This window comes from Catharus ustulatus, chromosome 3 (assembly GCF_009819885.2).
Source record: "Catharus ustulatus isolate bCatUst1 chromosome 3, bCatUst1.pri.v2, whole genome shotgun sequence".
In the NCBI taxonomy this organism is placed as follows: Eukaryota; Metazoa; Chordata; class Aves; order Passeriformes; family Turdidae; genus Catharus; species Catharus ustulatus.
Window position 1 is genome coordinate 39,757,894 of NC_046223.1, and position 18,630 is coordinate 39,776,523.

At 36.4% G+C, this 18,630-nt stretch overlaps 1 protein-coding gene across 10 annotated transcripts in view; it reads left to right on the forward strand.

The window, feature by feature from the left end:
- PACRG (parkin coregulated) overlaps positions 1-18,630 on the forward strand; it is a 254,702-nt gene that overhangs the window by 124,758 nt on the left and 111,314 nt on the right. The window contains exon 6 of one of the 10 annotated variants that reach the window (XM_033054744.1): positions 9,283-9,389. The exons of the other annotated variants lie outside the window; for them this stretch is intronic. Within the exon in view, the coding sequence (XP_032910635.1) occupies positions 9,283-9,368 (86 nt within the window). The 3' untranslated portion in view covers positions 9,369-9,389. Of the gene's footprint in view, positions 1-9,282; positions 9,390-18,630 lie in introns of those variants that run through there. 10 annotated transcript variants of the gene reach the window in all.

Below are 18,630 nucleotides of genomic sequence, written 5' to 3' on the forward strand. Positions count from 1 at the left end.
TTAGTTTAGTCCAGCTGTTTTATTCAATTCTGTGCTCTCCACAAGCAATTTGCTGCTACCAGAAGGTTTAGGAAAGATTAAAAATAAAAGTAGAGATCAAACTAATTAATTTGAGGGTTGAGAGAACTCCATGTTGTAGAAGAATTTCAAGTTAGATAATATTAAGCAAAACAGTGAAGTTTGAAGTCATTCCTGCACACTTAGCGGGTTTCATTATAGAGAAATTTAGAACTAATTCACATCTACAGTTAAGTATGTGTTTTCTTTGTAGTGCAGATCTTGCCAGTTTCAGTCTTTAACAACTGGTACTATGAGTTCTATATACTGTGAATACATTTACACCACAGTCGTCAGCTGAAATCAGCATGGTGTATACTGCTTGTACCAAATTAATTTTTTAAATATTATTCGTAGTAAATCTATCTGTACTTATTTTCAATTATCTACAAAGTGACTGACTTTAAAATTTCTATTATTGATTTTAGGCCATATAGATGAAAAGAATTTAGTTCCTCACAAGCTTTCAAAATAGGGTTTTCATGAAATTTATGGCATTTTAATAGTTCTTTGCAGGACTCCTTTGTATTATACTTTCTGTTTGCATTACTACAGAGTATAATACCTTATACTCACTCTGTAGTAAATGTAAGCTTCAAATCAGATAGAAAAATGCCTGTTCAGACGCTGACTTGGAGGCACAAATGAAATTTACATTTTAGATCTGTTTAAATACGTGTACATCTCTGACTTTGTTTTACTTAGTGAGAAATATTCAGTAACATGGAATTTCACAAATGCAAGTTATTTCTGATGGCAGTTGTGACTTTCCAGATGTTGTGGGATGAAACATTATGAGTGAAATCTGTTGGCTGAACTGAAGCAATTTCAGTAGGGCTCCTTATGAATTGGAAGATTTCCCCCTAACAGATCTAATTTCACTATCTGGCACAAAACAAGACTGCAAAAATGACTATCATTGATTAATGAATATAGCACACATGCTTTTTTCCAAATTTCAGCCTGAAGTAGCCCATAAATTCTCTTGACTGGGCTTTTCTTCAGTGATTTCAGATGAATAATAGGGAAAGCTCATGTGTAGCCAGGTACATAGCTTGGCAAGGCATTAAACACAATCTAAATATATCTTCAGTTTTGATCATATTGTGAGCAAAATAAAATGTATTTTCAACATATTTGCATGAGATCTGTGCTCTGTGAATTTGTGCCTATACAAAACTACACTGAATCATGATATTTGACATTTAAGAACTAAACCCCCAAAATAAATGAAAAGTAATAGTCAAAATTAACTGATTTATTATGTCATTACTTTCTGAGAAATAAAAATTTTGAAGCTTTAGTATTACCAGGAATGAAGTAGATGCTATTTTCAAGGCCTACCATGTGAAACTGTTCAACTTACTCAGTACTTACATATGGATTACAGGGAATACATCTGTCTCCTCCTTCCACAAAAAGATTGTTTCTTTCCTCCTTCACTGGTGGTTGGCAGAAAATACAGGGTCCTTTCCTCTTTCTATCTCACGTAAGCTGATAGGCAGCTGAGGTGCAGGTGTTTGCTCCCAGTTATAAGGAAATTGCAGAGACTGATCTGGGCTATTTTCTTCACTGTTTATTGATGCAGGTGAAAAATGGGGTAAGTGAAGTGTACTTCTTTGTTCTTTTCTGTATAGCTTGTAGAACTACAAACTCTGGTGCATCTTCCTGCGCTTGTATGATTTGCAGTCTATTAAGTCAGACACTGTAGAAGTTTTTCCAGATTAAGGTTAACTGGAGGAAGCCATGTTTTAGTCATTTCCACCTCACCAGATCAGTATCTGGTGAAAGGAACTCTTTCCCAAATTCAGCATCTGTGAATATCACTCCCAGTAAACAAGCTTATAGTCAAGAGAAGATGGGGGGGGGGGAGGGGGAAGAAGAGGGAAAAAAGAAGCCTTATTGAAAGTTAGGTAAACTTACCTTATGTTCTAGTTACCTGGTGACTAATTTAAAACAAACCAAAATGATTCTTCATGCAGTGTGTGTGGTGTCAAGCCTCGGAACTCCCAACTCAAAGTTCTTTAGATGCAGAAGGTTTTCATCTATTAGGTGGAAGCTCAGAAATGTCATAAAAGAAGGAGTACAGTAAATTCACGAATACAAGCCGCACTGACTATAAGCCGCATCTCTGGGTGTTGGCAAATATTTTGGTTTTTGTCCATAGATAAGCCGCACACGAATATAAGCCGCTCTGTCGTTCGCAGCGAGGACCCGCGTGCAATTAGTAACAGAACGGCGGGAGGGCGGGGTTTACTGGCTGAGCTAAGGCTGTGCAGGCTCGGCCCACTAGGGGCCGCTGACGGGGCCAGGTGGTCCAGCACGGTGCTGCAGCTCGGGGCCGGCCGCCGCTGCCACTGGGCTCGGTCACCCCGGGTCGGCGCTGCCCTGCGGTGGCAGGCAGGGACGGAGCTTCCCCTGCTCCTACGGCAGCGGCGGCGGGCGGGGACGGAGCTTTCCCGCGCCCGTGGCGCCGGCGGCGGGCAGGGACGGAGTTTCCCCGCTCCTGCCGCGGCGGCGGCGGGCGGGGACAAAGCACCCCGTCGGCTCCCCGAGCCGCGGCAATGGCTACGCGGGGCTCCCGTCGGCTCCCCGGGCCACAGCAATGGCGGCGCCGGCTTCCCCCCCCCTCCCCGGGCCGCGGCAATGGCGGCGCCGGCTTCCCCCCCCCCTCCCCGGGTCGCAGCAATGGCGGCGCCGGCTTCCCCCCCCCCTCCCCGGGCCGCAGCAATGGCGGCGCGGGCTTCCCCCCCCCTCCCCGGGCCGCGGTAGGGGCGGCCCGGGTCCCCCCTCTCCTCCCCGGGCCGCGGCAATGGCGGCGCGCGCTTCCCCCCCCCTCCCCGGGCCGCAGCAATAGTGGTGCGGGCTTCCCCCCCACTCCCCGGGCCGCAGCAATGGCGGCGCCGGGCCCCCCCCGTCTCTCCCCTGGGCTGTGGCAGAGGAGGAAAGAGAGCTCTCCCGCCTCTCTCCCCGCCCCCCGTGCTGCCTACAGGGAGCCAGGCTCCACCCGCGGTGCAACAAAGTAGCGATTTGTAACAATCGCAAAATGCCGACTTTGCAGCTGCTCGGCTCAGCACTCTGGCTGGCACTCCTGAGGTTGTATTAGCCGCTCCTGATTATTAGCCGCATTTCCGGTTTAGGAGCAAAATCTTAGTCAAATTGGTGCGGCTTGTATTCGTGAAATTACTGTATATTGCTTGTTTAATAAAACACATGTGTTATTGCTATTGGTAATTTTTGTAAATTATAAAAAAAGAGAGCATTGATGAAAAGTAAATTAGGAGTTTTAATCATTGAAAGCATATAAAGCATGTTCACCCATCTGAGTCACAAGATACAGATTTCAAGTAAATCAATGTAATCTAAATTATAAATGCCAGGGGTAAGATCCAAGCCTCCTGAGACAGTCTGTGTGAAAGCCAGAGGAGAGGGTTCCATTAATTTCTGAAGAGTCTGGTTGGTGGGCAAAGGGCCTTTTGGTGCACAAAGCATATTTGGTGTGTCTGAATTTGTGTCCTCTCTGGAACCTGGGCCCTGACTTTCAGTAGATGGTTCTTTTCCCTCGGGCTCCCGAGTGCCCTCTTGCAGAGCGTTAAGACATAAAAGAGCAAAGTTCCACTGGTGATGCTACCATTCGTGTCTTTATTGATGGAGACAGGGAGAGCACCCTCACCATCTGGCCAGATTGTGCTCTGAAACTTTCTGCTGAAACTGTTAGCCAGAGCCATAAGGCTGGCAGGAGAGTAAGAGAAGGGAACACGAGTATATTCCAGTGGCTGACAAAGGGGAATACTGCTGTGATACAAAAACTGTTTGTTTTCTGGAGAACAGGAGGAGATTAACAGTATCCAAGGAAACTTCCCAACATAGGGACTATTATACAAATTTGTTACTATCTAAGATAAGAAGTAAAAATGTCATGATAGTGCTTACTAAGTCTTATTATACTGTGTAATGCAACTGTGTAATGCAACTGTAGTTAAATGAGTAAGGTAAATGTACTCTTATAAAACTCATTTAAATCTTGTGAAGAGGGAAGGAAAATTCTGTGTAGAATGAAATGGAAATATTCTTGTGCATCACAAAACCCTGTCTTTTTGTGTATCTTCTTTTCTAAGCTGTCTTATAAATCTGTGAATTATCTGGAGTAAATACAACTTAAAAAACTAATATGTTTGTTATTTTATGAAAGCAGACAGAAGAGAAAAACAAAAGAGAAAAAAAGAAAAGAAAAAAATAGAGTCTTCAGAGCCTGGAATACACTATTAGGGTACATTTATGCCAGAATGATGTCTGAAACAGAAGCCTATTCATTAGAAGGATTAGACTTTTAGGAACAGCAAAATTCTCCTGTTTGATTTACCTAACTGGTAAATGAAAAATTCATGTATTATGTTATATGGAGCAAGAACAGTTTTGGCAAATAAAATAGAGTTAGATGAAACAAAAATATTGTTAGGACTTACACGCCTCAAGAGAGAAGTGTGGGGTACCACTGCACTGTGGAAGGTACCTCTCCAGCGTTGTAATTTCATCTGTGACTCGTTACAGTCACTGTGAGCTAAGCAGTAGAAGTAGGGCAGACTGAAGTTTCTTTTGGCTTCAATAAAATTGCCTTGACACTATCAATAACTTAAAGCTAACATAACTTTGGACAGTCTCTACCCATGTAGTCAGTTCTTGAAAATAAAATTTAGAGGTATGACTGAGAATACCTGATGTAGTTGTATTGCAGTATTCAACCAATTGTGAAGCCACAAAGCACAATTGTTCTACATGCTTTACAGCACCTGAACTTCATTTGGAAAAAAAAAACATTTGCTTGTTTAAAAGGTACTTCACATGCTTTGGAGCACTCTCTTTTGCATCATGCAATAATATTGCATAGACTCTAAAGGAAGAAGCAAGACCTAAGTGTTATATGGCAAAGCAAAAGACTGTGCCTGGAGGTACAAGTCCTCCCTGTGTTGGAGTTTGAGTATTTTCAGAACTGCCTGTGTATTCTGAATGCAGTGATGCTTATCCAAGTGGCTCATAGTTGCTAGTAAGAAGCAGCAATTATCCTTTAATGTGATTGAATATATGCTAAAGAAAAATCTCTTGCCCAGAACATTTCAACTACTTGCATCTGGGGAATACAAAAGTCCTTCAAAAGTCAGTCTTGTGCTAAAATACTTAGTATTTTGGCCAACTCTGTGTTCAGAAATCATGTTTCAGATTAAGAAAAACTCAGAAACCAAAAACCCTAGATGTCTTGAACATCAATGTTTACAAAGTAATGTATTGAGGTTCTCTTTATTTATCCTATGATTTCAGACTATTCTCAGACAACTTTTCTCAGGGTTCCAGTGCTAATAGCTTTGGCTTTTTATTTTCCTTTTAAATGGAAAATGGCAATTCCCAGACAATTGTTGATTCATGGTTGAAATTTGCATAAAAAAAACATTTAATGCCATAAGATTATTGGTAAATAAGCCATGCTACTATACTAATATCATAAACTGTATTCTACATCCAGTTTTCACATTGTTCTTATGCTTCATTTTGACACATATTCTTCCTATTCCTATGCATATTTTGCAAGTTTTTCATTATTTCTAGGCTTTCTTTGAATTCGATCAGTTACAATTTCTGAAATTTGAAAACAAAGATTCTGATGTGGCTTTAAGTATACATACTTCGAAGGACTAAGACCACAATGACAGCACAGATCTAATTGAAAAAAATAGTTTTGATACATTTTCTGGGTTTTTTTTAATATGTATCTTCAGTACAAGAGGATTCAGAATGTTCTGATTCGTCAACTTTTAATGAAAAATACCGTGTTTTTCCCAAAATGGCATCTGCCAGTAAATCACCTTTTTAAGCAGATGAAGACAGATTGATTGCACTCCAAAAAATGTTATTACCATACTAGTGAGAAGCAAAATATATTTTTGTCATTCCCAGCTGTGATTAATGATATTATTTCAACAGGCTTTCTGTGAATTACAGTTCTAAGGATATTTATTTAACAAACATTCTTCAATGTTTTTAAGAACATAAAAAAATTTATTGACTATGACATCCCCTGATGGCTTTTAATGGTATTTTTCAAAACTGTTTCAAGTTTTTTGTCAAGAATGTCATCTTGAAAGTAAAAATCTCACAAAATTGTGCTTTATATCGTAAATGAATAAGCAGGAAAGTGATCCTCAACAACTATCATCTGTTATCTTACCTTTTTTTGCAACAATCAATCTCATTTTATTTCAATGACCACTCTTACATATGGAAAAAATTCACTGGAACTCTAAAGCACAGAAATTGGAGTTACAAAGATCCACTTGTATTGGAGAATTTGTTGCTTTAGTATCTTCAATGCAAACTATGTGATTTTAGACTGGTTATATAGTAAACTTCTAATGTGTAATCAATACTCTGTCAGGTACTTTCTAACGCATTGAGAGAATCATCACACTTAGATCATAATTACTGGGTAATTTCTAATTACTATCTAATTCCTTAGCTGAAAATACAACACAAGTCTGTGAAAATAAAACTGATTCAGCTGTGATTAAATTGAAGCTATTCACACTGAGCACTTAGTTTTAATGTGTTAATAGTCTTATTAATTCAGCATCTTGAATTTTTTATAAAAGAAAAATTAAAAGCTTCCCATATTGAAGAGTGATAACATTACATCCAATATTTTATTTTTCCCTTATAAGTTTTTTATTTTTTAGGTATTATGACTCAAGAGAATGAGTTTTCTATTGAATCACAAATAGGGTGTGTGTGAGTTAGGAATTCTGAACTCAGAGAAAATTCATGGACAAGTAAAATATGGAAACATTAAATTCTTCTTGTGTTTCAGTAGAAACATCTATAAAATGGATATAAACTGAAAGGGCTTGTCGGCCTCAATCAGCACTTTGTTTGGCAATTAATCAGAGCTTTCACAAAGTTCCAGGAGTGTGGGTATATATGTCAGTGAAACATAGTTTTTATAGAGTTAAGAATTTATAACATGCTTTGCTTTAATACATTTGTTCAATTTGTGTTCCTTTGGGAAATAATTACCTTTGGTAATACCATGTTAGAGGAACATCTCAACATTCAGCACTAGACTTCTACAGAATTGCAGTAGTATCTATATGTCTGTTCATACTGGATGCTAATACCTGTCTTATTATCAGCAGGTGTGTATCTGGCCTCCACATGAGACAAGGAAGTGTTTAAGTTACCTGAGAAGTCCAGAGTTGAAGCATGTTTTGAGCAAATCTAATGAATAGCTGTAGTACTAACATCAAAACACATCATGCATAGTTATTTTCATTTGCTTGCAGCTTTATCTCTGGCTTATTTGGCATTGGGTTGGCTAAGAAGGCCTATGACATCTTGGCCTGTGTCAGCAACAGTGTGGCCAGCATGACCAGGGCAGTGATTGTTCCCCTGTACTCAGCACTGGCGAGGTGACACCTTCCATCCTGTGGTCCACTTTTGGGCCTCTGATTGTAAGAAGGACATTGCTGGAGTGTGTACAGAGAAGAGCAGTGGAAAAGGGAAGGGTCTAGAGCACAAGTAATTTTGCACCTGAGGGAGCTGGGGGTGTTCAGCCTGGAGAAAAAAAGAAGACTTTGAGGGAATCTCATTTTCTCTTTACAACTGCCTGAAAGGAGGCTGTAGCAAGGTGGGGGCAGTCACTTCTCCCAAATAACAAGAAACAGGACAAGAGGAAATGGCCTCAGGTTGTATCAGGGAAGGTTTAGATTGGTATTAGGAGAAGTGGTTAAATTCATGGTTTGACTTCATGATCTTAGAGGTCTTTTCTAACCTAAACAGTTCTGTAGTTCTAGGCTATTTTTTTTTAAAAATGAAATGTGTGTACAATTTTGAAAGCTGGAACTAGAACCCACAGTTCTCAACTGCTGTTTGACTTGTGTAACTGCTTCATCTATAATTTCTTCTTTGGGCAGGAGTTCTGAACCATTTGCTAAACCTAAGCGAACCACACCAGAAAGGATGGTGCAGGCTGGCACAGATTCATCTAGCAAATACTACCTGCAGAATTAGCTAGTATAACACACATCCCAGTTTGATGGAGTTACGTTTCCATAGGTTCACAGTTCTCTAGCTGTCCTGAGTAGATCAGAACTTCACCTGCCATTCTGCAATTGTGGATAAAGGCCTTTAGGTTTTGGATGAGTAGAGTTCATGCATGTGCCTGGATTTTTCATTTTCAATTGATTTGCTATAAGCAACTCCCTATGGACTTTTGTCTCTCTTATCAGGCTCCTGATTCAGTTTGCAGAGTTGAGACTCCTAGACTTGTTCTCTAGATATTAAGGCTTTCTTTGGATCTGCCCTATACAATGTAAATTGTTGAAAATTTGACTACTGCCCCTCCAGCTAGGTGTTATTCCTTTCCCCTGGGTAATTAATTTCTGTTTTTCACACAGTTGATTTACAGTTGGTTGTTGGAATCGAGGAGTGATTTCTTCAGTTGGACTTGCACTACCAACTTCATGTAGAACTACTTTCAGAGTAAATAATTCTGAGAAAATATTTGTTTTCTGCGTAATTCTCTTTTTACATGCATTTGCAAACAAATTTGCCTTACATTTGAGGAGACATGATTTTAGCTTGTCATATTTATTAAGGTGGCATATATTATATTTAAATATACATCTGAAATCTGGGTTCACGTAATAATTTTAAGTTCATTATGTTGGTTTATTGCAGGTGTTTTTATTTGTGTGCTCATTAGTATTTCTGTTCTGAGAAAATATTTCTGTGAAAATCAGTGTGAGGTTGCCAAAATTAAAGAAATGTGCTCTGGACCTGGCTTCGGTTCCTATATTAATAAAAATAAACCCTAAAACCAACAGGTAGTGGGGAAACAGAAGCTTGAGAGAGAGGGAACTCCTTGTATGGATAACAATTTTCTTGTGGCATTTCTGTCTCACCCTCAAGGAAAACAGATTAAAGCCCCATATAATGGAACGATACCGGTGGGAACATAAATATTGCAGTGTGATTAAACCACCAAAATACTCAGGTGATTAAAGTGCTTCAGGTCTTTCGGTTATTATTCTGTTATATCATTTCATCTCATTTCAAGATGTTGCTTTTTTCATAGTTTTTGAAGAACACTCTCGGCAATAAAATTGATTTTGTGAGGCCCATAACTTTGGACTATTGATTTATTTTTTTATATTTCACATCCATCATCTTTGTTTTTAGACACTCCAGCAAAAATATGTATTCTTGTTATAACATCATCTGGCTGTCCCAATACTGATGCGATTAGCACATGGAAGTCTTCGTGACTTTGGCAGGACTGTACTAGCTGAGAGGTACCCTTTTGACTTTTCTTATTTGAACATTAGGTGAAGTAGATTAGACATTTATGATCAGAGTATTTGCTTACCAATGTATCTAATTCAAAACTTAGAAGTTTCAGTTAGGAATTATATTTTTTGGGGAAAAAAAAAGTCAAAACCAATCAATCAACCAAACCAAAGCAATCCAAACAAAATCCAAAAGCAAACAAACAATCCCCAGAACACATGATTCTATGTTAAGACTTTCTACTTGTGCACCATGTTAGGTTCCCTGTGATTTTTGCTTTGAAAGTGTAATCCAACATTCAACAAATGTAAGAAATGCCAAAGCTATCATTCAACTCTCATTTCACTCTCTCTTCTCGCTTTGTTCTGGGTACTATGATACAGTTTCTAAGAAAAGGAATGTGTCAGAGTACATGAGAAGAAATAAAATCAATATGTAATTAAGGATGTTAATAATTTTTCAGATTTAGCAGTTGTCGAGCTACTCACGAGCTCAGTTAACACATGACAGTGATGGGGTTACTTGTGCCTGCTTTCTGCTTTTGATTCTCAGATCAGAAACCCATTCAGGGGTGAATGAAATGGGAAAGGACTTTGGCCAATGTACAAAGCAGAGGTTGTCAAATGATACTGTACTTCTTGTCTCACTGCAAAATGCCTTTTCTGCTTCCATAATGCTGGGTACTGGTTAAGACATTGATATTCTGAAGTGATTTATTATAATGTCAGTAGTAATTGTACACATTCTTTTTCACTCCCAACAAATCCTGTGTATTGATATGTTGTTTCTTGTTTTTTACTTATTGCTCAAAGACAGAAGCAGATGCATTTCTGATGTATTTGTATGGGTTTTTTAATGATGAGTTAATAATCCATGGTCCCTGACTAGGATTCTGAAGCTTTATAATAATTTAACTATGTAGCATTGATGTGGCATTCAACTGAGCTAGGGATTGTGATTTGAAATTAAATTTAAATATAGTTTTGTACTATACATTATTCCTTATATTTCTCTTATGAGTATGAAAAGTATATGGCAGTAAAAACAATGTCGATCAATTTATTCTTTGATATACTTTAAGAGAACAGAAAATCTAATTATACCTAAAAATTCTGAATATTTCTGTAGCTAGCAAAGTATAAGGAAAAGAATACAAATTTTAGGAAATAACTAAGGGTGAAACTGGATGCATAAAATAGAAATTTTTGTCCAAGGACTATTCTGCAAATCTCACCTTTATGTCTGTCAGGCCTCTTTTTTCCTCCTTTTTTCCCACGTATTTCATTCATTTCCTAATCTCATTGTATTTTATGTTAGCCTTACTTTTGAAGACTTTACTTTTAATTTTTTAATCCAATTTTGAGAATAAAAAATTCTTTCAATTTTACTGGTTTACTATTATTGTCAGTGTCTTTGTGTAAGAGAGTCCTTCAGCAAATGACATCAAAAAAAGTGAAATAAATTTTAAGAATTACATTTGAGAATTAACTCGTACTCAACCAAAGCAAATAGGAGGGAGCATTACAGAGAAAATAAAGTTTTTTATTATGTGTATCCAGTAAATGACACGTTTAATAAGTCTAACCTCAGTGAGGGAAGTATAATGTAAAAAAACTGTATAAATGTTTTGAAACTGATAAAGAAAATTACCTAACCTTTTCTTTGTAGAGGAAGTTCCTGAAATTACCTGTAGCCAAGGGATATTTCTGTGATGTATGTGGAAGGTACTTTCTTCTGAGGATTTTTTTTTTTTCATTGAGATTCTTTTCCTGCTTGTTATCAGTTTAATACTAAGAAATATCCATCTATTCCTTGCCATTGTCTCAGAAGTTGTCCATCTCTGTGTTGTGATTTGATAACAAAGTGAGTATGTTTTTCAGCCATGCTGGCTCGACTGAGTGTGCATGAGAGAAATGAACAGAACCAAGACATATGCCAAGATACCCAAATCTCTTTGGGTGGTTGTATTTTGGTTTGATGAGAACTGTACACGAAGAAAAAGCTTTACTGATAAATATAACAGTGTGATGTTAAATGCTGATGTGTACTTTAAACGATAGATTATATATTGTATTCCTGACTAGCAATGGAAAGAGACAAAACGTATTCAGAAAAGGCTGCATATGTGAAAGTTTCATCTTTGGAGAAACCTGTCTCCACTGTTTGCAGGGAGAGCCTGGAGAAGTAAGCCTTTTTGGGAGCAAAATTAGCTTTGGTGAGTACACTCTCAGTGGGTTAGATTTCAGAGAGAAGTAGACTGTCTCAGTAGATTAATCTATCACAAAAATGCCAATTGCCAATCAAAACACTGGAGTGGTCATAACATGAAAATCCTCAGAGATGTTCATGATTTTCATGAGAAAAATAAATGTAAGGCATATGGATAATTTGAGTTGCAGTTGCAATCTCTGCAATAAAAACGTTATGTGGTATGCTATTTGAGCAGCAGCTCAAATAGTTATCACAGGCATTATGAAAAGGCAGTTTCCCCATGGCACTGGAGATATGCTTGTTAGCCCCTAGAATCTCTTCTTGAAAAATCTGAAATTGTTTGTATTTTCTTTGTGTTAAATGAACTCATACCTTATTTAACCACCTGCTAGTAACACAGTTTGATGAAATCAGACATAAAACAAAATTATTTTGTTGTCTTGGAATACTTCTTCTATTGTTTCTTTGATGTAAATAAATATTTATCATAGGGAAACTACTGTGTCATAGGCCCCCATAAGGAAGAGATTCAGCAAACTTAAATGATCATGAATGATTGGCATACACATATTTCTATGTGAAAGAGAAAATCATGAACTTTCCATCTGAAATAATGCTGTGTAAGAATGGAACCAGAAAACATGAGAAGTGTGTGTGTGCAAATTTTATTTTTTTTAATGAAGGCAGATCTATATTGAAGATTCTGTTAAATTATTCTTATTAATTTAGCAATTCAGGATTCTGTAGAGGAGATGCAAAGATTATTTCCTATATTCTTGAAAACCAAACAGAAGACCTCTTCTGCATATTTATATCAAACTTACAGAAAATATTCTTGCTTCTCTGGCTGAAACTGGTAGGTAGTGAAGTGTCATTATTTCTTGTATGTAATCCCAGAAAAATTCCATGTAATTCAAAGTAGGAGCAGAGACTTGTTTGTGGAAGACAACTGGAAAACAAGAATTTTATGTGTGGACTTGAAAAAAACCAGCTCTTTGTTAATTCACTTTCAAAATATTACATAACTTGAATGGCATATGTAGTATAGGTGTAGTGTAGATTTAATTATAAATAATAGAGTATATGATAATGCAATAAGAGTATTTCAAGCCTTTGTCTGTTGTTTTTTTTTTTTTCAAAAGGCTTTCTCTTTTGAAAATAATAAAATTTTAAAAATCTTTACATTATAGTATTCTTAATCTAAGACACAAACAAAATACAGGTTGGTATTTGTTTTCTGTTCTGTCATGATTTGATAAATAAAAGTGACCTTAAAGAATAATCCAGGGAGTTTGGAACTGTATTTAGTGGGATTATGATTTTCAAATTTGAAAATTAGGTAATTGAGAGAAACTAGCTTGACCCCCTTTTCTTTAGTTAGACATGAATGTTTTCTGCATTGCCTTCATAAAACCGTGTTCTTCAGTCTCTTCACAGAAAAGGAAATTTAATTTTTGATCCTCAGAAGTGTAAAGTATGTCTTCTTACTACATCATATAGAAATTAACATATATTGCTCTTACACTGTGTGATATTATGTAGTACTCCCAGCTTGGTTTTTCATGCTTAGTTTCAGTACTGAAAACAAGTAGTGACCATTTGATCTTTTCACTGCAGAGTTTAGACTTGGGCTGCAGCAGAGACAGTGAGGCTGTATTCTTATTGCTAATTGGGAAGAAAAAAAAAAAGAGAAACGCTGAGTTCAGGCACTGGTTACCTTAACATCTGTGTTAATTAACTGTTAGTGCTGTGCCTGGCATGAATTTGGCCTGTGCTGACTAGCACAAGTGAGACACAATCTTTTATCTCTGAAGCATACACAGGATGATTCCTCCATCAGATAGTGTGGACAAAACTTTGGTGGCTTGGATGCTTTCTTCCCCTGCAGTTTTTGAATACCATTAGAGAGTGCTTGGTACCATCAACAGCATCCTTGTTCCCTTCCTACTTTTGATGCTGAACTGCACCAGACCCAATTCTTTATGTCAGACACTTTGAATTCAAGAGAGAAATGAAACCAAGGTAATAATTTTTCTGACCGTAAGATAGATGTCACTCTAGCCCGAAAGACTGTGCCAAGTGCTGTTCAGCATGCTTTTGCAGTTGGTCACAAGAAGATAAACACATTCCGAAAATTTATTTCTTAAGTAATTAAAAATTACTTCAGTCACTTCCAGGACAGTTTTAATTTGGTTTAATGATTAGGAAGTGAATCTGTGATGGCTTCATGCATTCAAAGTATTCATGTATTACTGAATAATGTATTAATGAATAATTCAGTACATGTTCTGCGAATTTAGTATCCAACATTATACACCCTTTCTTTGTTCCTTCCCTAAAAATGAAACAATTCTGCAGCCACCATCTACAAGCAACAGATCTGCTAGTGTGGCTGAATAGAGTGGAAATGTAGGCAAAAATTAACACAAAAAATTACTCTCTTATTTCTGCCACTTTTATATTGGTGGAGTTTTCTGGCACTCAGAGGTTCTACAGGGGTAGTGTCCATGTTGTTTTGCTATTTATCTGCAAATCCTACAGTGCAACACGTTGGTAAAAGAAATCAAGACACCTTGCCAATTTGGGTTGTTAAACAAACAATGGTCCTCAAATATCATCCTATCCTTAAACTGTCTGCATACTCTATGGCTATTAAAAATATTTGTTAAATGGCTGGAATATATGCAGATTCTTCATTGATTTGTTCTGTTTATGAGTTTGCATTAATTAGATACAGAAATTCAGACAGCAAATATAATAAAAAGTTAGGATGTATTAACATTTGAGGGGATATTCTTATGGGTGAAGACAACAGTATTTCATTTGAGAATCTGGATAATGCAAGAAAAAATATAAAAAGCCTTTTTTGTAATATTTAATTTTTAAAAACTGTTAACACTGTGCTTTTCCTTTTTTCATTTTTTGTTCTTTTACTTTTGATCTAATAGAAGTACTTCTCATAACTGCAGAAGAAATATATTTGTTCTGCTTTGATGAGTGCCATCAGACATACAAAGTATGTTATTCAAGGGCAGAATTCTGCACACATTTACTTTTCTATAATTATTATTTACCATGTTTTGTCCAGTGCAATGGTATGTCAACATTAGAAGAGAAAGGTCCCTCATGGTGCATTTTTTAGAATGACAAGCAATATGCTGTTCATGTAAAGGAACCATAGAGAGGCAATGGGTCCACTTCACATATCTTCGTTCACAGTGAGGCAACACTTTTTATAGTTATTGATCCCAGTGAAACAAATTGCCAGGGGAACCAGGGATTTCATAAAGCGAAGATCTGTTCAAAATCCTAATGAGAGCAGAATCTGGTGCTAACCAAATACAGAACTGTTTAAATGCAGAAGCCCACATTATGAGATCCAGTGGCAGTCACCATACCACAAGTAATTTATCTGAACACTAGTTATATTAGCTATACATATATTAATTAGGTATTATGTTTCCTTTTACATAAAATTATCTTTGCATTGGAAGTAGTTGTGGGTATATATGTTGTTTTAATTCCTGTTACATTGTTTTTTGTGTAACATCTATCTTTGGCCAGGACAGAACAAACCGTGCCTTTTCTGCTATATGTTTCCTGCCAGAAATCCCATTTAGGTGCTGCTGTATCATCACTATATTGTTAAACTATGATTACTTATCTTCCACAGTAGGACTACATGTGTTTTGAATATGAAAAAAAAGTGAAATTTTGTGAATTTATGAAAAATAGCAGGCAAGCCCTTCAGCGATTTCAGGTCTGTACCTGGTAACTTTCTGGTCTCAGAAACTTTTATAGAATTTACCACTGGATAACTTCACTGCTATTCTTTGAAGAAGAAACTTCTTTTGAAATTTACCTCTACCACAAATTTGTGATTTCGCGTTGTGGTTTGGGTAGTCTTAAATATGAGCCGAAAGTGGAAATGCTCTTAAAAATCCATCAACAACTGGGGACTGAGATGCAAAGCTTAGCACCTGGGTGAGTACATATGTAATGAAATAACATTGTGAAAATCAAGAATCTTTCACAGAACTTGTATGAAGTGTACAAATTCCAAATATTAAATCTTATAAATTACAAGAAAATCTATAGTGATACATATTGATCCATACAATAGTTATTGTCAAATGTCTTTGGAGGGGTGTTAATTTTATTTCAAGACCTTACTAAATATAGAATTTCTTTTAATTCACTAAATTACATAAATGGCAGCATTCTTGTAGGGAAAATATTTTTGAAGAAACTGCTGAGTTAGGCAAGGAATGACCTTTGTGTTTCAGTGCAGGAAATAAAATAGTATAATAGTATCTTCTATTTCAAAAGTAAAGATTTGTGTCTATATCTTTTCAGATGTTTTTGTTATTTCTTTTCTAGTAAATTACTCTTCTTTCAGGAAAAAAAAATGGAGATGAATTGCAATGAAGAATGACATTTCATTTTTTTCTTTTTTGGATCTAATGTATATCTAACCTGCATCTAGAAGTGCAACTAGAATTATATTAATCTGGAAGGGTATAAATTTAACTTGGATGTTTTCTATACTTCCAGTTTGTTCTCATCAGTATTTATGTTCTTTCACACCTGAGGACTTGCAGGTATATCTGGAAGTTTTTCTCCTTTCTTCTATGAGGAAAACATTATAAACTCCAGATTTCCTGCTTTAGATAGGAAACTGCATTGAAAACAGAAATACTTTATATTGCTTCATTAAAACTCAAAGAATTTTTACTCTTGATGCTGTTTCTATAAGCACTGGTGTTTTGTAAACTTTATGGAATTTTACTTACTTTAAAAAATTATTTGAAGGGCCTCTTTGGTTCGGTTTAAATAGCAGCTTTGTTACTGAGTAGAATAAGTCTGGGACATTGTTTTTCTTCTTAAGTCATGACTGTTTGAGTCATTGTTTAAAATCTTGTGCGGCTTGCAATATCATCAAGGAATGTGACAAACAATTTTCTACTGTTGTGCAATAAACTTAGGTTTTTATTTATATATCCTTAGTATTTGTTGATTTCGCTTTATATATTTGCCATTTTATTTGCAAATGCAATTTGTAGAAAATCAAAGTAAATAATTTTCAATGATATTTAGCAAAAATGTATATTTAATAACCTTTATAATTTATATGCTGTTATGTATATATATATATGCATTTATTTATTTATTCATAGAAAAATCTAAATACATGTAAGCAAACCCCAAAAGGATTATTTCTGTTTCATTATTCTTATACTACTGTTAATTTTCCTTTTTCCAGCCCTTTTAATTGTGATGTGAAATCTCCTAACCTGCTACAGCAACACTGGAAGTGAATTATGATGGTACTTTAGCCATTCGTAAAGAATTTTAGTTTGTGCACAGATTTTTTTTAACTTTTATTTTAGATTTTAAGTGTTTACTGAAGTGGAAAACTGTTTCCACCACAATACATATCTGTACTTTATTCTGTAGAAGATGAACAGCAGGGATTAAAATTAAACTGGTGATAAGATTTTACATGATTAATTGCAGGAGAAGATTAGAGCCCTGATAAACTAATTACCAGAGAAGCTCCTGAGTATGCTATTTTGCTATGCAGGCTCCAATAAATAAGAAGTGATTGGAGAGGAATGGTAATATCAGATTTTACTGTAACTGAGTTTACATTTTTGTCTTATTTTTCAATGCATTCTTTATTTGCTTTTATTGCTCCTTGCCTTACATTCCCATCAGTTACTCCTGTGCCCAGTAATTAAGCACTGTCCAATAGTTGGGATTGGTTGACACTAGGAAGATATCGGAAACTGATTTTATGGTCATTAATTGCACGTATGCATATGCCTGTGTGTATGTACACTTACACATATACAGATATAGGTGCACACTCACGCACTTATGTTAATGGGTGTGCACAGATGATACCCTACTCTTCTGGAAGAAATATCTTACTTTTAGCTTGTGAAAGTATTGAAGAACTTGCTTATTCAGAGTCTGTGCTGTATCTCCTTTGAAGAAGGCATGTTGATGCCTTGTTGTGAAGTAGAAAAGATAGTACTGCAATGCTGTTTCCAGGATGTCGACGGTTTTCCACATATTTTGGGGGCTGGTGGTGTCAAAAACCGAGTGACAAAAACACAAAACAAAATATCTTGCTAATTCCTTGTGTTAATATAGCCTTCTCCTGCAAGATATAGATCACAAAAATTAGAATGAATACATAGATATTACATGAGAATCTCTTTATCATATGGATCTAAACCACCAGATTCTTAAGCCTTTGAGGTGCCCATTTCTCAAAGGGCTGGTTTGTTATGATATGGTGTATATTGAAAGAGAAGAATGATACCTCTCAAGTACTGAGTCCTCCAAAGCTACCCTGACTGAAATCTACCTGACAATTACACCATATTAATATGTGTTTGTGCCCTTAAGTATCTGCAATGTTTTCTTACTTTTATAAGTTGTATCTTTGTAAACTCGTATCTATTTCTTGGTTCAGATTTTAGTAGAGAATTCTAGGATTACCTACTGTGGAGAATATTCAAACTTTTCTGCACAGAGAGATATTGCTGTAGAATCCAGTCACTCAGTCATACGTGTTTTTCAGGCATCTGAAGCCATTATTAATTGACCTCAGTAGCTTCATTAAAAAGAGATAAAACAACTTCCATTTGTGTGTCAGTACAGATGGTAATAGCCCCAGAACTGTTGCTTCGAGCCAGAGATCACAAGCTGTTTAAAACAGAGCATATCCCTCGATATTCTTCCTACTGATCATGGACCATTAACAGTACTAAGTTCCGGTGGGAAAGTGGGCTAGTCAAGAACTCTGCTTGGCTGCTTTAGGGCAGAGCCTATGTTATGCAGTTTTTCTGCACTAATTATATACTCTTGATGAGCTCATTAGAGGACAATAAAGGAAAATGAAAACAGTTTGCAATATGTGTGGTCAAATTAGCCACACAGAGAAATTACAGTTAGTACTTAAATGCTGTATAGCAAGTGTCCATTAAAAAAAAATTGTAGACACTCGTGTATGTACAC